The sequence below is a fragment of the Quercus robur genome, chromosome 10, assembly GCF_932294415.1.
Source record: "Quercus robur chromosome 10, dhQueRobu3.1, whole genome shotgun sequence".
Lineage (NCBI taxonomy): Eukaryota > Viridiplantae > Streptophyta > Magnoliopsida > Fagales > Fagaceae > Quercus > Quercus robur.
Genome location: NC_065543.1, coordinates 55,131,987 through 55,148,003, shown reverse-complemented (window position 1 = coordinate 55,148,003; position 16,017 = coordinate 55,131,987). Strand labels below are relative to the sequence as shown.

Below are 16,017 nucleotides of genomic sequence, written 5' to 3'. Positions count from 1 at the left end.
GTTCTGTCTCTACTTGGCAGTTGGGATAGTAAGTCACACTTAGGAAAATTGGACCACTTTTCCTTTGTATAAATAAGAGGGGTCCCAATGGGATGAAGGGCTAGCATTTCTCTCCAAAACATTGTGGGAACATAAAAAGTTTTCCATTCTAGACTTTTCACACTTAAAGAACATGACTTTCCAACTAATCATACTAGAGATTTTAGTACCTACAACAATTTCACAACATCAAGAACAAACCCCAGTGTGAATGGTGCCAAATTCCATTAGCTCCTATTACATTAAATAAGTCTTTAATTTTTCATCCACACAAAGTATTGAATAGTAAAGCTTCAGTGGCCATGGTCTCAACTATAGTTCTCAAGCATATATTGGACTTGGATGACCATTTCCACAACATATCATTATGAAAGGCAGAAAAAATTTGGAGTGTACACAACAGAAATTCCATTCTAGTAATACATTAATAGTTTAAACCCAACCACTTTGTTGGGTCAGTGAGGAACCTATTCCAATTCAATGATCCCTGAATTTTGTATACAAGTAATAATCAATGAAATTTCCGTCCAAAATAAGTTAGACTTTTGGCAAGAAAGAAAATTGATATCTAGACAAATCAGCTATAAGGCCAACCAAAATGGACTATATTCTTAATTTCTTATCTTGATTTGTTCCATGTACAAGACTTATAGTCAATGCTTAGCGTTTAAGAGTTGAACAACTTATCTAAAGTCCATGCTCTAAAGCTTGAGAAAAAATCCATTTAAATTTTAAACCAACACAAAAGAAGAAATTATAAAGGAATTAAAGAAAAAAAGGAATAGTAAAAAAAAACGAAAATTTAATCTTTACTTAAATTCCTATAAGGATGAACACATTTAAATGAACACTTTTATGTGACAAACTTGTTCAGCTCAAGAATTGGAGAAAGATTTACATGGTCCAGCCGCAGATTCACTGCCAGCAGAGAAAAGACTGGCCATCTTTGACAAAAATTTTACTGCATATCATGAAGCCAGGAGCTGCATTCGTAGTGACTTGGTATGGAAAGTTACTTCATAATGTTATCGTTTTATTTCTATTAGAAGTAGGGTCCACATAACCCCTAGTGATAACACGGTTGGGAACCATGACTCATGATAAGGTTGATCTTTTAAAAATTTCATTACCCCTCCACTTGGGGCCAAAATTCACTTCTCAAAAAGAGAGGAAAAAAGGACTTCATTAGATTATTCATTAAAAAAATGACTCGTTAAAAAAAAAAAAAATTGTAAGAAATCTTTCTCACAGTTCAATCCTATACTGTATCTTTTAGACTGCTTTCCTGATATACTGTATATTCTAGGTCAGTGCAGGGAATGCCGAAAATGTGAAAGATGACTTAAATGGTCTTGACAAAGCCGTTAGTGCTGTTTTAGGACAAAGAACCATTGAGCGCAACCAGTTCTTAGTTAAAGTTGCAAAGAGTAAACTTACTAGGCGACGTGATGACAAAAATGAGAAAGTTACCAAGCCTGAAGAGCTTGTTCGCCTATATGATCTTTTATTACAGGTTAACTATCCTTATTTAATTGCTTGTTACTTGACTTTCTTCTAATAAAATGTACTACTGAAGTTGCAAGATGCTAGTCTCAAATTTTATTAGAAAGCTTATGCATTTTGGCACGTGCTCGGTCTCTTGCTGAGGACGCCCTACAGAAATTCCAAACTTTGAATGAGAATGATCAGGTTTGTGTATATTTTTGGGTTTTCTATCTTCTTCTTCTTCTTCTTCTTCTTTTTTTTGCATCAATTGAATGAAATTGCTTCACAACTGTTAAATTCAATGTTGTTATCCACATTTATATAACTTACTATCACTCTTTAGTCTTTTCCACTGATGTTTTTGGGATGGCTTGCCCATTTGTCTTCTTTCTGCCTTTGCTCTCCATATAACCAAAAATGATATATATATATATATATATATAAATTACCCCAAAACTTCCAATTCTTATCGACTCCTTATCTTACTAAATAACTACTTTTCTAAGATCAGTAATTCTTGATGTTTTTTGTCTTATATATGATAAGTACTTCTAGTATGTTAAATTGGTATATTGATGTTCTTTTTTCGTTCTTTTTTTTGCATTTGGATTTGTTCACCGATAATTCGTATGCAAAGCAAAAATATTTGGTTTTGAAAGCCTTCATTTATTTTCTTTGTATAAGCGTCAAAGAGTTGAAGATGTTGTGTGACGAGTGCAACAGGGATCAAGGAGGAGGTGAAGGCTCCAGAGAATCTCTCAAAAAGAGTCTCTAATTTGTCGTTAACAGGAGCCGACAAGAAGGTACTTTTAATTCTTCTCAGAACATGAACCAAACATTATTCTTGATTCTAGCTTGTATTCATTCATACTTGAGTCATTCTGACCAATAGTTAGACGTTGACATTCTGTGTAATGGCTATGTAACGTTTGCCTGGATCTCTCTTTTCCTTATTGTTATTTTTCAAAGAAGCATATGGGTTTGTGCGTTTATAAGAAATGTCACCATGTGCATGCATGTATATTCTAACATAGGTGTGACATTTTGATTTGAATTTGTGTCAGTTGGAGAAATACCTTCTCGAGAAACTCGACAGCTACGAGTCTGCAGTCGGTGATTCAAATGTCAAGGGTGTTTCGCGCATTGAAGTTTTCCCTCCTGCATTTCAAGCAATCCCTCGGAATCCTATTGTTCTAGACCTTGCCTATAATTTTATTGAGTTCCCATCTCTTGAAAGTAGGATGAAGAAAGAGAAGAAGGGCTTCCTAAGGCTATGGTGACGAATTTTCTTGCATGTCAAATTTGAGGAATTCTTGTAACTGTATTTAGAGCCTTTGCATGCGTTCAGATTTTGTTCATTTTTTATTTTCTTTTCTTAATTTTGGAACTTTGTGCAGTGAAAATTTTTGGGCTAATTAACTTTTTTAAATTAACTGAGAAAAGCAGTGACTGACTTTATTAGTTTGGTTGCTGCGAGAGAAAAAGAGAATAAAGTTTGAAATACTATGAACCATCAACAATTTATTGGCCAACCATTTCTTGAAATGGGTTCATTTGACTGTTCCAATTTGCTGGCCATAATTAGAGCATTAGCATTGGGATTTGTAAAATCCCCAAATTGCTATTTTAGAACTCGAAAACACTAAAACCCATCTTTACTTGGGTGTCCAAACAAAAATATTTTACGACACACATTTAAATGTGTTAAGTTCCAAACAAGTTTATCCACACATTTAAATGTGTTAAGTTCCATTTGCTCCCAAGTTTCTCTATCTAAAAGATTCATGCATAAGATTTAGAACCACGTTTCTACATAGAACACCATTGGTATTTTATTTTTATTATTTTTCTTCCTAATCAACATATTCAGTCCAGTTGATTAAGTATTAATATATTAGTGGAATTAGAGATGGCAATGGGGCGGAGCGGGTCGAAGGATGGGGTTTTCGTCCCCACCCCACATGGTATTGTCTTGCCCCATCCCCGCCCCACCTCGCATGACGGGAAAAACTTTCTCACCCCATCCCTGCCCCTTAGGGTCCTGCGAAGCCCCGCCCCACCTTGTAAAACCCTACTTTTTTGTTAATTTGTCCTACAATTAGTACAATTTTTTTTAATGAAACCTATTTTATTAATAAAAATATACTTAAAATTACAACTAAATTTATCCCATCAAATCAAATTAATTTTTAGAAAAAAATTGAATAATATATCCGTGTTTAACAAGACAATCACAATAAAAATAAAAATAAATAAAAAATAAAAATCTCATAGTATAACATATAACAAAATAAAGGTAAAGAACCACATTGGGTAGAATAAAATAAGCTAATATTGATATGTTTACTTAAATAGTAGGGTTTTAAGATATGAAAAATTTACAATTATAACCCTTAGCAATGCTGGGTGGGGCGGGGATGGGAAGGGATGGGACGGGGTGGGTCTAAAAAGTCTATACCCATCTCCGCCTCGCCCTGTGGTGCGGGGCTAAAATCTTGCTCCATCCTCGCCCCACCACCTTTGCGGGGTGGGGAAAACCCGCGTGGGATGAAGCGGGGCGGGGCAAAATTGCCATCCCTAAACGGCATGTCTCCATCAAAGTTTAAAATTACACCAATTCATGTGAATGTGGAAATTTAGAAATTTTCTTAATTACCTCTAATAATGCATTGGTTGCTTTCAACAAGGAAATGCATACAATAAATAAAGGCCTACTAAATCCATATCATGTCATTGTTGAAATAATGTCCAAGCTTTAAATTCATGCGCTAAATGCTAATTCAAGTTTTGTGTTTTCCTTCAAGTCTTTCACGTGCATTCTTTCTCCTGTTTGCAAGTATTCTATTGTGATGTGCAAACTATGTTGGATCAAAATATGAATGTGGATCAATGTTCTTCAACGATCACCTCAATGTGGAAATATAAGGCATGCAATGACCGACCCATATTATTTACGACGTTTTTTGCAAGTTGAAGGAAAAAAAAAAAAAAAGATGTATATTTCTCCAAGTTTCAATTTGCAAACAGGGTCACTTTCACCCGTCATCTATCGAAGAAAGTCCTTTCATTAAGACAAAATTGTTGATCACTTCAAAATTGCCTATCATTGAATAAAACAATGTTTTTTTTTCCCTTTTTTTAAAATTATAAATGTTAATAGAGTGGGATGGGACATTGGGACTACATATGATGCATAGGAAGGTTGAGGCCCTGTGGCATAGCTAAATGAATTAAGGACGTGATTTGCTAATATACAAATAAGGAAATAACTAAAAAAGAAATCAATCAATTATGGCGTGATTTGCTGCTTCCCAGCTTCTACGCCTGGACTTCCGCCGAAAATAGTCATTATCGTTGATTTGGGTCTTCTGCAGACTTCTAGATAATTGTCGGTAATAGAATATATATCTTCTGTAGGACTTATGCATGATTGGCAAATTAACCTTAAATAAGGAAGGTGTGGATTCACAAAGTTAGTTACCTGTTCTCTGAATTCTCAAAATCACGCTTAATCTTTACCTAACATTATTTTAAACTAATAAATAAATAAGGGTATAAAAGTCATTTAAAAAATTCTTTGTAAATTTTTTTTTTTTTTGAGAGTCAAATTCTTTGTAAAATTAAAAATACAGAATTCACCTCATTTTCCTAAAATTTAGCATACCTACTTAAAATTTAAAATACTCAACTTCTACACAAATACAAAGTACAAACGTCCACCACCACATACACGTTCTAATCCTTAAATTTTCTTTTATTTTTTGAAAAAAGAAAACTTTTAAAATTGTTCAGAAATCTCTCTTACTCAATTACTCCTTAACTAAACTTTAAAAGTCTTAAGTTTTAACTTATCTAAAATTTTAAAACTTAAGACTTTTAACTGTTCACAAACACAACTGCCAATATTTCCTTAAAAAAAAAAAAAAAAAAAAAAAATTGCTTACACCTATACGTCCACCCACATTTTAATCTCACTTAAAGTTACAAGTTAAAATTTATTTATTTTTTGATACACTTGCTAGATTGGGTTAGTTCAGTTTTAACACCGAAATCAATGGCATGAAACAAACTTCTTAGGGGGGTTTTCTAATTTTAAAACATTTTTGTTGAGATTCAATCATCCTTGTTCATGAATTATTACTTGAGACTTGAAAATGCAATTTGAGTACGCTAAACGGCATGTCTCCATCAAAGTTTTAAAAAGTATACCAATTCATGTGAATGTGGAAATTTAGATATTTTAGTAGATACCTTCAATAATGCATTGGTTGCTTTCAGCAAGGCAATGCAAACGATATGGCTCCAATCAATCCATATCATGTCAATGTGGAAATAGGGTCCTAACATAAAATTCTTGCGTCGAATGCTAAGTCTAGTCTTGCGTTTTCCTTTTAAGTCTTTCACGCGCATTCGTTCTTTAGTATGCAACTATCTTTACTTCATAGAATTAATGCTTCAGCATCTATTGCAAAAAAATAAAGGTCTAATCAAAATATGAATTTACATGAATCTGTGTTCTTCAACAATCACCTCAATGTAGAAAATTAAAGCACTAACTGACTCAGACTCAAATTGTTTAGGTAGTTCTTAGCAAGTTGAAGGAAATAACAAGGATGTAGGCCTACTCAGTCTCTGTCATTGCAGAAATTAGATTCACTAATTCGAAAGTATATTTCTTTACAATTCAATTTTCAAACAAGATCACTTTCAAGTTCTTGGATTATTGACTGGTATCTTCTAATAATAGCTCCAAACTCTTATTGGCACTAGGGGAATGGATTGAGAATTCATAGTGTGACCCTGTGGTATCATCTATCAATTCATAGTTGCTAGGTCCAGGCCTCTTTGTTCAATCTTTTCTTACTTCTTTTTCAAAAGAAATAATAAAATAATAATGTTATTAATTAAATATTGTGAAAGACCAAAACAAATGCAATTTTAATGAGAGTTAATGGATAGTTCAATGGAATACTAACTAAGGTCTTAATTGAATACTTTTAAAACTTAAAGAACTGAATTAAACAAAAGCAAAGTTAGAGTACTGAAATGAATTATGGTGAAAAATAGGGGTGGGTTTTGTATTTTAGCCTAAATTATAATGACTCTTTCTCCTAATCAATGCAGTTTTTTTTTTTTTTTTTTTTAATAGACAAACATCTAAACCAGTTGAGGACTGTAGGGATGGCAATGGGGCTGGGCAGGTCCGAAGGATAGGGTCTTCACCCCCGCCCTACAAGATTTTGTCTTACCCCATCCCCGGCCCGCCTCGCATGACGGAGAAAATTTTCTTGCCCCATCTCCACCCCTTGGGGCCCCACGAAACCCCACCCCACCCTGTAAAATTCTATTTTTTTGTTAATTTGCCCTACAACTAGTACAATTCTTTTAATGAAACCTATTTCATTAATAAAAATATAATTGAAATTACAACTAAATTTATCCCATCAAATCAAATCAATTTTTAGAAAAAATTGAATAATATATCCAAGTGTTTAACAAGACAATCATTAAAAAAAAATTAAAAAAAATAAAAATCTCATAGTATAACATATGACAAAATAAAGGTAGAGAACCACATTGGGTAGAATAAAATAAGCTAATATTAATATGTTTGTTTAAATAGTAGGGTTTTAGAGTATGAAAAATTTATAATTATAACCCTTAGCAATGCAAAAGGAGGTGGGGACCAAAAGGGGTAGGGCGGGGTGGGTCTAAAAAGTCTAAACCCATCTCTGCCCCGCCCCATAGTGCAAGGCTAAAATCTTGCCCCATCCCCACCCCACCACCTTTGCGGGGCGGGGAAAATCCACGCTGGGTGAAGCGAGGAGGGGCGGAGAAAAATTGCCATCCCTAAGTGGAATATGAAGTCTCCTCTGTTCGTGGTACATGTTAGTGGCTTGAATTTAACCAACATAAAATTGTATGTCAACTGATTTGAACCTTTTTTTTTTTTTTTTAATGTGAATAAGAATATAAGATCACAAAAAATAGCTAATAACCATCTCCATCCATTATTATTATTATTATCATTATGTATTTTTATAAATACGATAGAATTTTCTTCTCAAAAAAAAATTGATAGAATTTAACTTATTCCTTTATATCATCAAGTTAAGACATCAATTAGTTTTTTTATGTCCCGGCAACGGAAAATTATTTGATTCTCAAAAAAAAAAAAAAGTTTTTTTATGTATGTGGGGTTTGAAATTTGAATTCCAAATTTCTTACTTGATAACAAGAGACTTTATTAGTTAAACTAACCGTAACCCACTATTTTTATATAATTTTTGCTATTATATATATGTTCTATGATTCCAAGTAGAACCTTCAATTAAATAAAAAATAAAAACTATAGTAATACCCGGTGACTTAAAGTCAGAGTCGAACCTAATCCATTTCAATGATCCTTTGAATTTTTTAATTTTGATACACGTAATGAATGATGAATGATGATGGCCAATCAAAGTTCAGTCTAGAATACAATGCACAATTGGTCAAATTAGAAAATAGAAAATTGGAATGCATCCAAATGAACTAGAGTATATTCAAAATTAGTGTGCCTAGATGACTTCCCAGATACAAACACTAACAATAAAATCAATGTGTGTCAAAATAATTTAGATTTTGACACTTGCACATTCATGAACTTTTGGTTGCACACTAGTATTGATTGGGAAAGATTTTGTGCCAGAGCATCACACATTTTCAATTAATTTGAATGACAATTTCCACAATATATTATCAAATGGAGAAAAAACTAGAGTATATTCAACCTTGGTGTGCTTGGAAAGAAATTTGTTCCTAGTGAGATATTTTCTAAGAAAATTGTGCCAAGCACGAGGAAGACTTCCAATATAGAAACACTAACAAGACTTTCTTTTTAACTTTTAATACATTCTACCCATGACGCTCTAGTTTGTTACCTTATTCTACCTATGTGCAATATTGATGAAATTTCCAATGCTACTTATTTTAAAGTTTCATTTGGATATAATAATATCGTATTCAACTAAATTCAATCAGTTGATTAAGGCAATGCTTCATTTTTTTGAGTAACCTTTCTAAAATTAGTAACAAGCATAACAACTTGGACAGTGGACACTGCTTCATCTGACCTTAAAATGAATTTGATTCATAATTAAAATGCAAAGCCTATTTCAAGGCATTTTTTTTTTTTTTTTTTTTTTGCTAATCATTTCAAGGCATATTCTTTTTGGTAAGCACGCACTACTTGTATATTATAAATGCTATCACCATAGACAAAGTTTGATGATTTATTCTGCAACCCTCTTTTTCTAATGGAAATTGGAGGACCTTGCTTGTTGCCACTGCCAATGAGGCTACCACTTAGTTGATTTTGTGGCGGTTTTAACCTCTAACTCTGCTATTACTTAACTGCAAAGTTTTTTTTATTTTTTTTTGGTGGGTAAGTTTAATTTTTTAAAGGGCATGGTTGTTTTTTTTTTTTTTAATTTTTTTTTATAAAATTGGTTAATTAAGCTTTTTTTTTTTCTTTTTTTTTTTAAGTTTTATTATTGGTAATTTTTGTTGTTGAGCTATTTTTGGGGCTTGTATATTTTGTTTTAGATTTTAGATCAATAATTTTTTTTTTTTTTGCTCACTAAAATGAGGAAAATGCTAGAGCTACAAGTTTTTTTTTTTTTTTTTTAATTTATATATATATATATATATATAAATTACTGATGTGATAAATGGTTACTGGAAAATAAAATAATGGTGAGTGATGGGTCCATATGCGAACCAATATGAATTTGCTACCAAAACAGTTAGTAAAAATGTTGTAAAAAAGTTTGTGAGTATAGCATTACTCTTAAAAAAATCAATGATATTGTTTAAAGGAAACAAAATATAATTTTATAAAACAAAATTGCTAAAATTAGTACACATACATATACAAAATTGCCGATGGTGGTTCTGTCCTGCTTATGAATAGCACTCCTTTTGCAGCTTCAACTCTAGCCTTTGTTGCCTAGAATTACAGTACAAATAAAACCCAAAATATATGGAAATTTATCATCATGGAGCCAATACTAAAAACTAACATTTTAAATGAGTAGTCACAACTCACAAGGAAGTAAAATTGAAATCTCAAATTCTGAGTTTTTCTGTGGCGCCATATGGTACTAGACCATCTTGAGAAAGCAATTTCTTGATAAGTTTGTTCACATTTTTTTAATATTTTGGAAAGTCTTAAAATGCTATGATTTCATTCAACAAATCAACTAAGTTGTAACGTATAACTTATGTGTCTAGTAGCTTATTTTGATTAGTGGTTGATTGATTAATAATAATAGGGATCTGTTGTGTTAATTCATCAAGTAGTTCAATGTGTGGCACTTTGAGATCCCTTCCCTGCCTATAAAATATCTCATGATATCAACTTAAAAATGAACATTGGCTTGATTGTTTGTTTCATCTCATGTTTGAAATATCAGAGATAGTCATGAAGGGATTTACCTATAATTTTTGCATTTTTAGAGAAAAAAATAAAAATAAAAGATAAAAGTTTTTTTTTATAATTCCAAGGGCATCCATTAACCAAACTTTTTTTATTTTTATTTTTTGTAATTCCAATAAACTGTATTTGCCTAATGATCTCATTAAAACTTTTGTCCCTTTTTCCACAATATTTCAAAGTAAAATCCAGCTAAACCCCATATTATTATTATTATTAATGTTCTATCCTTCGAAGTAGTATCACTTTAAAAAATAAAAAATCACTATAATAAATACAGTCACTTTTTTTTTGGAGTAAAAAAATACACGGCCACTTAAAAGTTAAAATCAAAGTGGGACATATTCTATATTAATGATCCTTGAATATTTGAATTTTTTTTTTGATAAAGTTATGAATGATGATGACAAATCCAAGCTCCGTGTAAAATAAGTTGCAGTGCACTTTTCTCAAGTTAGAAAAGTGCTTGTAGCTGAATTGGCACCTCCCCATGCACAAAGTACTTGGGGGTCTAGGGGGAAAAGGATTCAAGCTGCGAGGTTAGCAGTATATTGTAATTATCTCTCAAAAAAAGAAAATTGATATATGTATCCAAAAATGAACCTATTAATGTCCCACAAAATTCTCGCATATACAAGACTCACCGAGTCAATGCTTTATGCCAAATCCCTAACGTGTGGTACAAATTTAAAGCATTAAAAACCGATTAAGCTCAAGTCAACAAACAAAAAGTTAAAATCAAAGTGGGATATATTCTATATTAATGATCCTTGAATATTTGAAATTTTTTTTGATAAAATAATGAATGATGATGACAAATCAAAGCTCCGTGTAAAATAAGTTGCAGTGCACTTTTCTCAAGTTAGAAAAGTGCTTGTAGCTAAATTGGCACCTCCCTATGCACAAAGTACTTGGGGGTGTAGGGGGAAAGGGTTCGAGCTGCGGGGTTAGCAGCATATTGTAATTATTTCTCAAAAAAAGAAAATTGATATATGTATCCAAAAATGAAACTATTAATGTTCCACAAAATTGTCACATATACAAGACTCACCGAGTTAATGCTTTACGCCAAATCCCTAACGTGTGGTACAAATTTAAAGCATTAAAAACCAATTAAGCTCAAGTCAACAAACAAAAAGTTAAAATCAAAGTGGGACATATTCTATATTAAAGATCCTTGAATATTTGAAAATTTTTTTTGATAAAGTAATGAATGATAATGACAAATCAAAGCTCCGTGTAAAATAAGTTGCAGTGCACTTTTCTCAAGTTAGAAAAGTGCTTGTAGCTGAATTAGCACCTCCCCATGCACAAAGTGCTTGGGGGTCTAGAGGGGAAAGAGTTCGAGTTATGGGATTAGCAGCATATTGTAATCATCTCTAAAAAAAAAAATTTTTTTTGATATATGTATCCAAAAATGAACCTATTAATGTCCCACAAAATTGTTGCATATACAAGACTCACCGAGTCAATGCTTTACACCAAATCCCTAACGCGTGGTACAAATTTAAAGCATTAAAAACCGAATCAGCTCAAGTCAACAAACAAAAATTCCCGCCAACTCTAACAGCCTATCACCAAACAACATGTGGTAAAGTCTGTAACTAATAAATAGTCTAAACGATGCTTAATTTAGTTTGCAGTGAAACAATGTACACGACAAGTAGCATAGCAATAGCTTAGAACTAAGCAACAAAAGCACACTGGGATGTGTAATTGCTTCAATCTTTAATATATACTTTGTTGTGGATCAAAATTTCAGTTAAGTCTATATACAGTAATAATTAATCAATGACTGGCTGCAGAAAAAAAAAAAAAAAAAAATCATTGACGAACTTTTTTAGATTTATTTTCATATGAATTTATTTTTCTTTTCCAATGTTCTCTACAACTTATAATGAATATTTGAAATTCAAGATATCAATTTCTTTTCCAACTAGAAGTTTCATCATATATATTTTTGGCATGAATTTCAAATAAATAATGTTGTCAATTGTGAATAAGACCATTAAAATAGCTAATAAACAGAATAACTAGGACACCACTTCATTTCGCCTAACATCAAAAAAATTATGAAATCCTTGAAAAAAAATTTATTTTTTTTATTTTTATTTTTTGGAGATATATAAACTTCATTTTCGAGGGAATGTAGAAATTAAGTTAAACCACAAATAGTGCCTTAAATGAATTTAGGACAGGAGGCCATTACTACCTAACATCAAAAAATTGGCTCATATCCATGACATGTTCATAAAATGTATTCTTGATAGTCTCAATTTTGGTCCTAAAATAATCACAATTTTGGTTAATAATCATTTCAACTCTTTACTAGTAAAGCATATGACTTTTGGAACTAGGCAGCCTCATACTAGACTTTTCAATGGCTAGATAAAGAAATTTCACAATATCAAACAAACCCACTGTATACGATAGGAAATTCTATTGCCCTGTTGAATTCTGTTGACTAGTTTTGATTAGGAAATATTTTGTGCCAGAGCATCACACATTTTCAATTAACTTGGATGACAATTTCCACAATATATTATCAGATGGAGAAAAAACTAGAGTATATTCAATGTTAGTGTACATGGGAAGAAATTTGTTCCTAGTTAGATCTTTTCAAAGAAAGTTGTATCGAGCACGAGTGAAGACTTCCAAGATACAAACACTAACAAGACTTTTTTTTTTTTTTTTTAACTTTTATTACATTCTACCCATGACACTAGTTTGTTACCTATTTTGTACTAACACACACACACATATATATATATATATATATGTTTTGTATAATTTATTATACCTATATGCAATATTGATGAAATTTCCAATGCTACTTATTTTAAAGTTCCATTTGGATATAATAATAACGTAGTCAACTAAATTCAATCAGTAGATTAGGACAATACTTCATTTTTTGAGTAACCTCACTAAAATTAGTAACAAGCCAACAAATCAACTAATTAAGTTGTTGTTGTAAAAAAAAAAAAAAAAAAACCTAATTAAGTTGTAACATATAACTTATATGTCTAGCTTATTTTGATTAGTAGTTGATCACTAATAATAGGAATTTGTTGTGTTAATTCATCGGGCAGTTTAATGTGTGGCACTTTGAGATCCATTCCCTGCCTACAAGCTACAAAGTATCTCACGATATCTGCTTAAAAATGAATATTGGCTTGATTGTTTGTTTCATCCCATGTTTGAAATATTAGAGGTAGTCATGAAAGGATTCACCTATGATTTTTGCATTTTTAGAGAAAACAACAAAAATAAAAGATAAAAGTTTTTCTTATAAAAAAAAAAAGATAAAAAAGATAAAAGTTTTAAAATGGAAGTAGCTAACACAAATTATGTAAACAAGTGAACATAGTCCGATTTATCAAAAATGACGAATCAAAATCCCGTCTAAACAAGTAAACATAGTGGGATTTATCACAAATGATGAATCAAAATCTCGTCTAAAATATGTTACTCTTTTTGTGTTAAGTTTAGAAAATTGATATAAATCCAAATGAACCTAAATAAGGGCCCAAAATATGACCATATTTGCTGAAAGTTCAAAAACGTGTATAAACACCTTTGAACGTTTAGACCCCCAAATTACAACTTAACCAATTCAAGATTTATGTCAAACAACTAGTGTGTGGAAACTTAACATAAGCTATAAACAGAATTGGAAATCAATCTAAGCCAATTATAAATCACATCCATAGCAGAAAATAAAAGGCAAAGATAAAGGGAAGAGAGATGCAAACACAAGGACAACACACGATGTGTTATCGAAGAGGAAACCGAAACCCTCGGCGTAAAACCTCTCCGCCGCCCTCCAAGCGGTCAATAATCCACTAGAAAATGTAGTTGGGATACATGAACAGCAATAGACCCTCCAAGCCTAATCTACCCGATGTACCTAAGCCCTCCAAGCTTCTTGCTCCAACGAGGTTGCGCCGAACTTTTTTCTTTTCTAGCTTACCGGATTCCGCTACTAGACCATAGCATCCGCCATCCTTGGCATCTTCCAATGCTTCCCAAAATTCCAAAAACACTCAACACTCTAAATGGGTGTGGGTAGTGTTTGGATAGAAATCTCCTCTCAATAGGTATGACAATGAGAGAGGGAATGAGAAGAGACTACAAAGATTTCTCTCTAAGAATGAGTAGCTCTCTCTAATTGGGTGGGTGTTTTGAAGAAACCTCTCTTAGGGTTTTTCTTTCTGAATAGCCACACATATTTTGTGGGAATAAGGGGTATTTATACTGGTGTGAGAATGGAATGCGAAGAGTCAGTTTTTCCAAAAACAGGGCTGGCTGGCGACTTGACCTCGCGACTTGACTGAGTCGCGAGTTCAAGTCGCGAGCTAACTTAATGGCCAGTCTGGATTTTTGTCGTGTAGTGCTCTAGGTGGCGTGACTGTTCAGCTCCCCTGCATGCTCTGCACGTGAGCAACTTTTGGCGGCTTGCAAGCCGCGATCCACCCGCGAGTCCTAGCCGCGAGTCTCTGCTTCACTGCACTGTCTTGAGCATTTCTTCACACTCTCTCACACACTACCCTTACATGATTCCCACCTAAATACAAGGTTTCTAAGTGCTATATTACAAGCAAATTTGTCATGGAATAAAGCCAACACATGGTTGATTAAATTCAACCTTACATTTGCATTTTTACTCTATTTTTTATATTGTTTTTTACATTGTTGGGTCTTGAATCTTGATGAACAAGCTTAGGTTATTTGTTAACCTTATAAATTTGTTCTTTAAATTTGTATTATTTAAGAACCAAAAACGGTGTTGATATGTTTCTTGTGGCATTTTTCTCAATTACATTACTCGAAGGCAAGAGCTCCTTTTTCTCGCCAAGAATAAAAGTTGGAATCATAAGTAGATGAGAGGCAAGAAGGTGGCAGCCAAGGCTATGCAAATAATAGGAGCATTCCAAGTGCTTTCTAGATTGGTCGTCTTCTATCTAGATTAAAACTCTATGACCTTTCAACTGGTACTTCCTTTTTCTTCTTTTTACATTCATATATTCCCAAAATCTATTCTTTCTAGTGCATTTATTTGTCTTATAATCTCTAAGAAAGTCAATTTATTCATCTAATATGCCTTTTTGTTGTTGTTCTTCTACGTGCTACAATATTATAATTATTGCCTATAACACTAAATTAGCTTTTCTGATTCTCAAAAAAAAAAAAAAAAAAAAATTTCCAAAACCTATTGCTCAAGATTAATGACTTTTTCTGAGTGTTAATGCCATTTCTAAGTGTAATTAATTATTTTTTTCTATGTAAAAGCTTCTATAGTTTTTATTTTATTATTTTTGGGTTTTTTGGTTGCATTTTATGTGGCAAGAAAAAACCCAGGATTTTGCAAACAAATTGAGCAATGGGAGGGATTATATTATATTAAAAAAATGATTGAGATGTAAATTTTCATTAAAGAAGGGATGCTATTGATAATAGACATGACATGCCTAACATTATTGGTGTTAGTTTTTTTTTTTTTTTTTTTTTTTTTCTCTCCTAAATTATAATTTATTTTTTCAAGTGATCATAACTTTAGACAAATTTAAAATTTAAAATTTTTGTTCAACTGATCCGTGCATCGCATGGATTAACGACTCACTATAAAAACTTTGTTGCTAAACAATCACAATTCACTGCCATAATACTCAGACTTAAGTCACAGTGGGACATGATACAAGTAATTAATGAGTATTGACCAGTCAAATTATCGTGTAAAATGCGTTGCACCTTCGTAAATATAGAAAATTGATATGTATCCTAATGAACCTAAGGGCTTACAAATAGATGGTCCCATCTATAAGACTTACTCAGTCAGTCAATCCCTAATGTGTGGTTGAAATTGAAAGCATCAAACAAACTCCTCTAGCACAATACAATAAGATGGATGGATGGATGGATGTATGGGTCCGCTTCCTATAAATAAGTCATATGCCATTGGTACCAAACATAACAAAATCATAAATCAGTTTTATTATTATTTTTATAAAAGCACG

At 32.3% G+C, this 16,017-nt stretch overlaps 1 protein-coding gene across 1 annotated transcript; it reads left to right on the top strand.

The window, feature by feature from the left end:
- The first annotated feature begins 1,129 nt into the window (after positions 1-1,129).
- Positions 1,130-2,906, top strand: LOC126704376 (uncharacterized). The gene is made up of 4 exons (XM_050403359.1): positions 1,130-1,144; positions 1,346-1,443; positions 2,225-2,327; positions 2,589-2,906. Exons 1-4 carry the CDS (start codon positions 1,130-1,132, stop codon positions 2,802-2,804), a joined length of 432 nt encoding a protein of 143 aa, XP_050259316.1. The 3' UTR covers positions 2,805-2,906.
- The last annotated feature ends 13,111 nt before the right edge of the window (positions 2,907-16,017 follow it).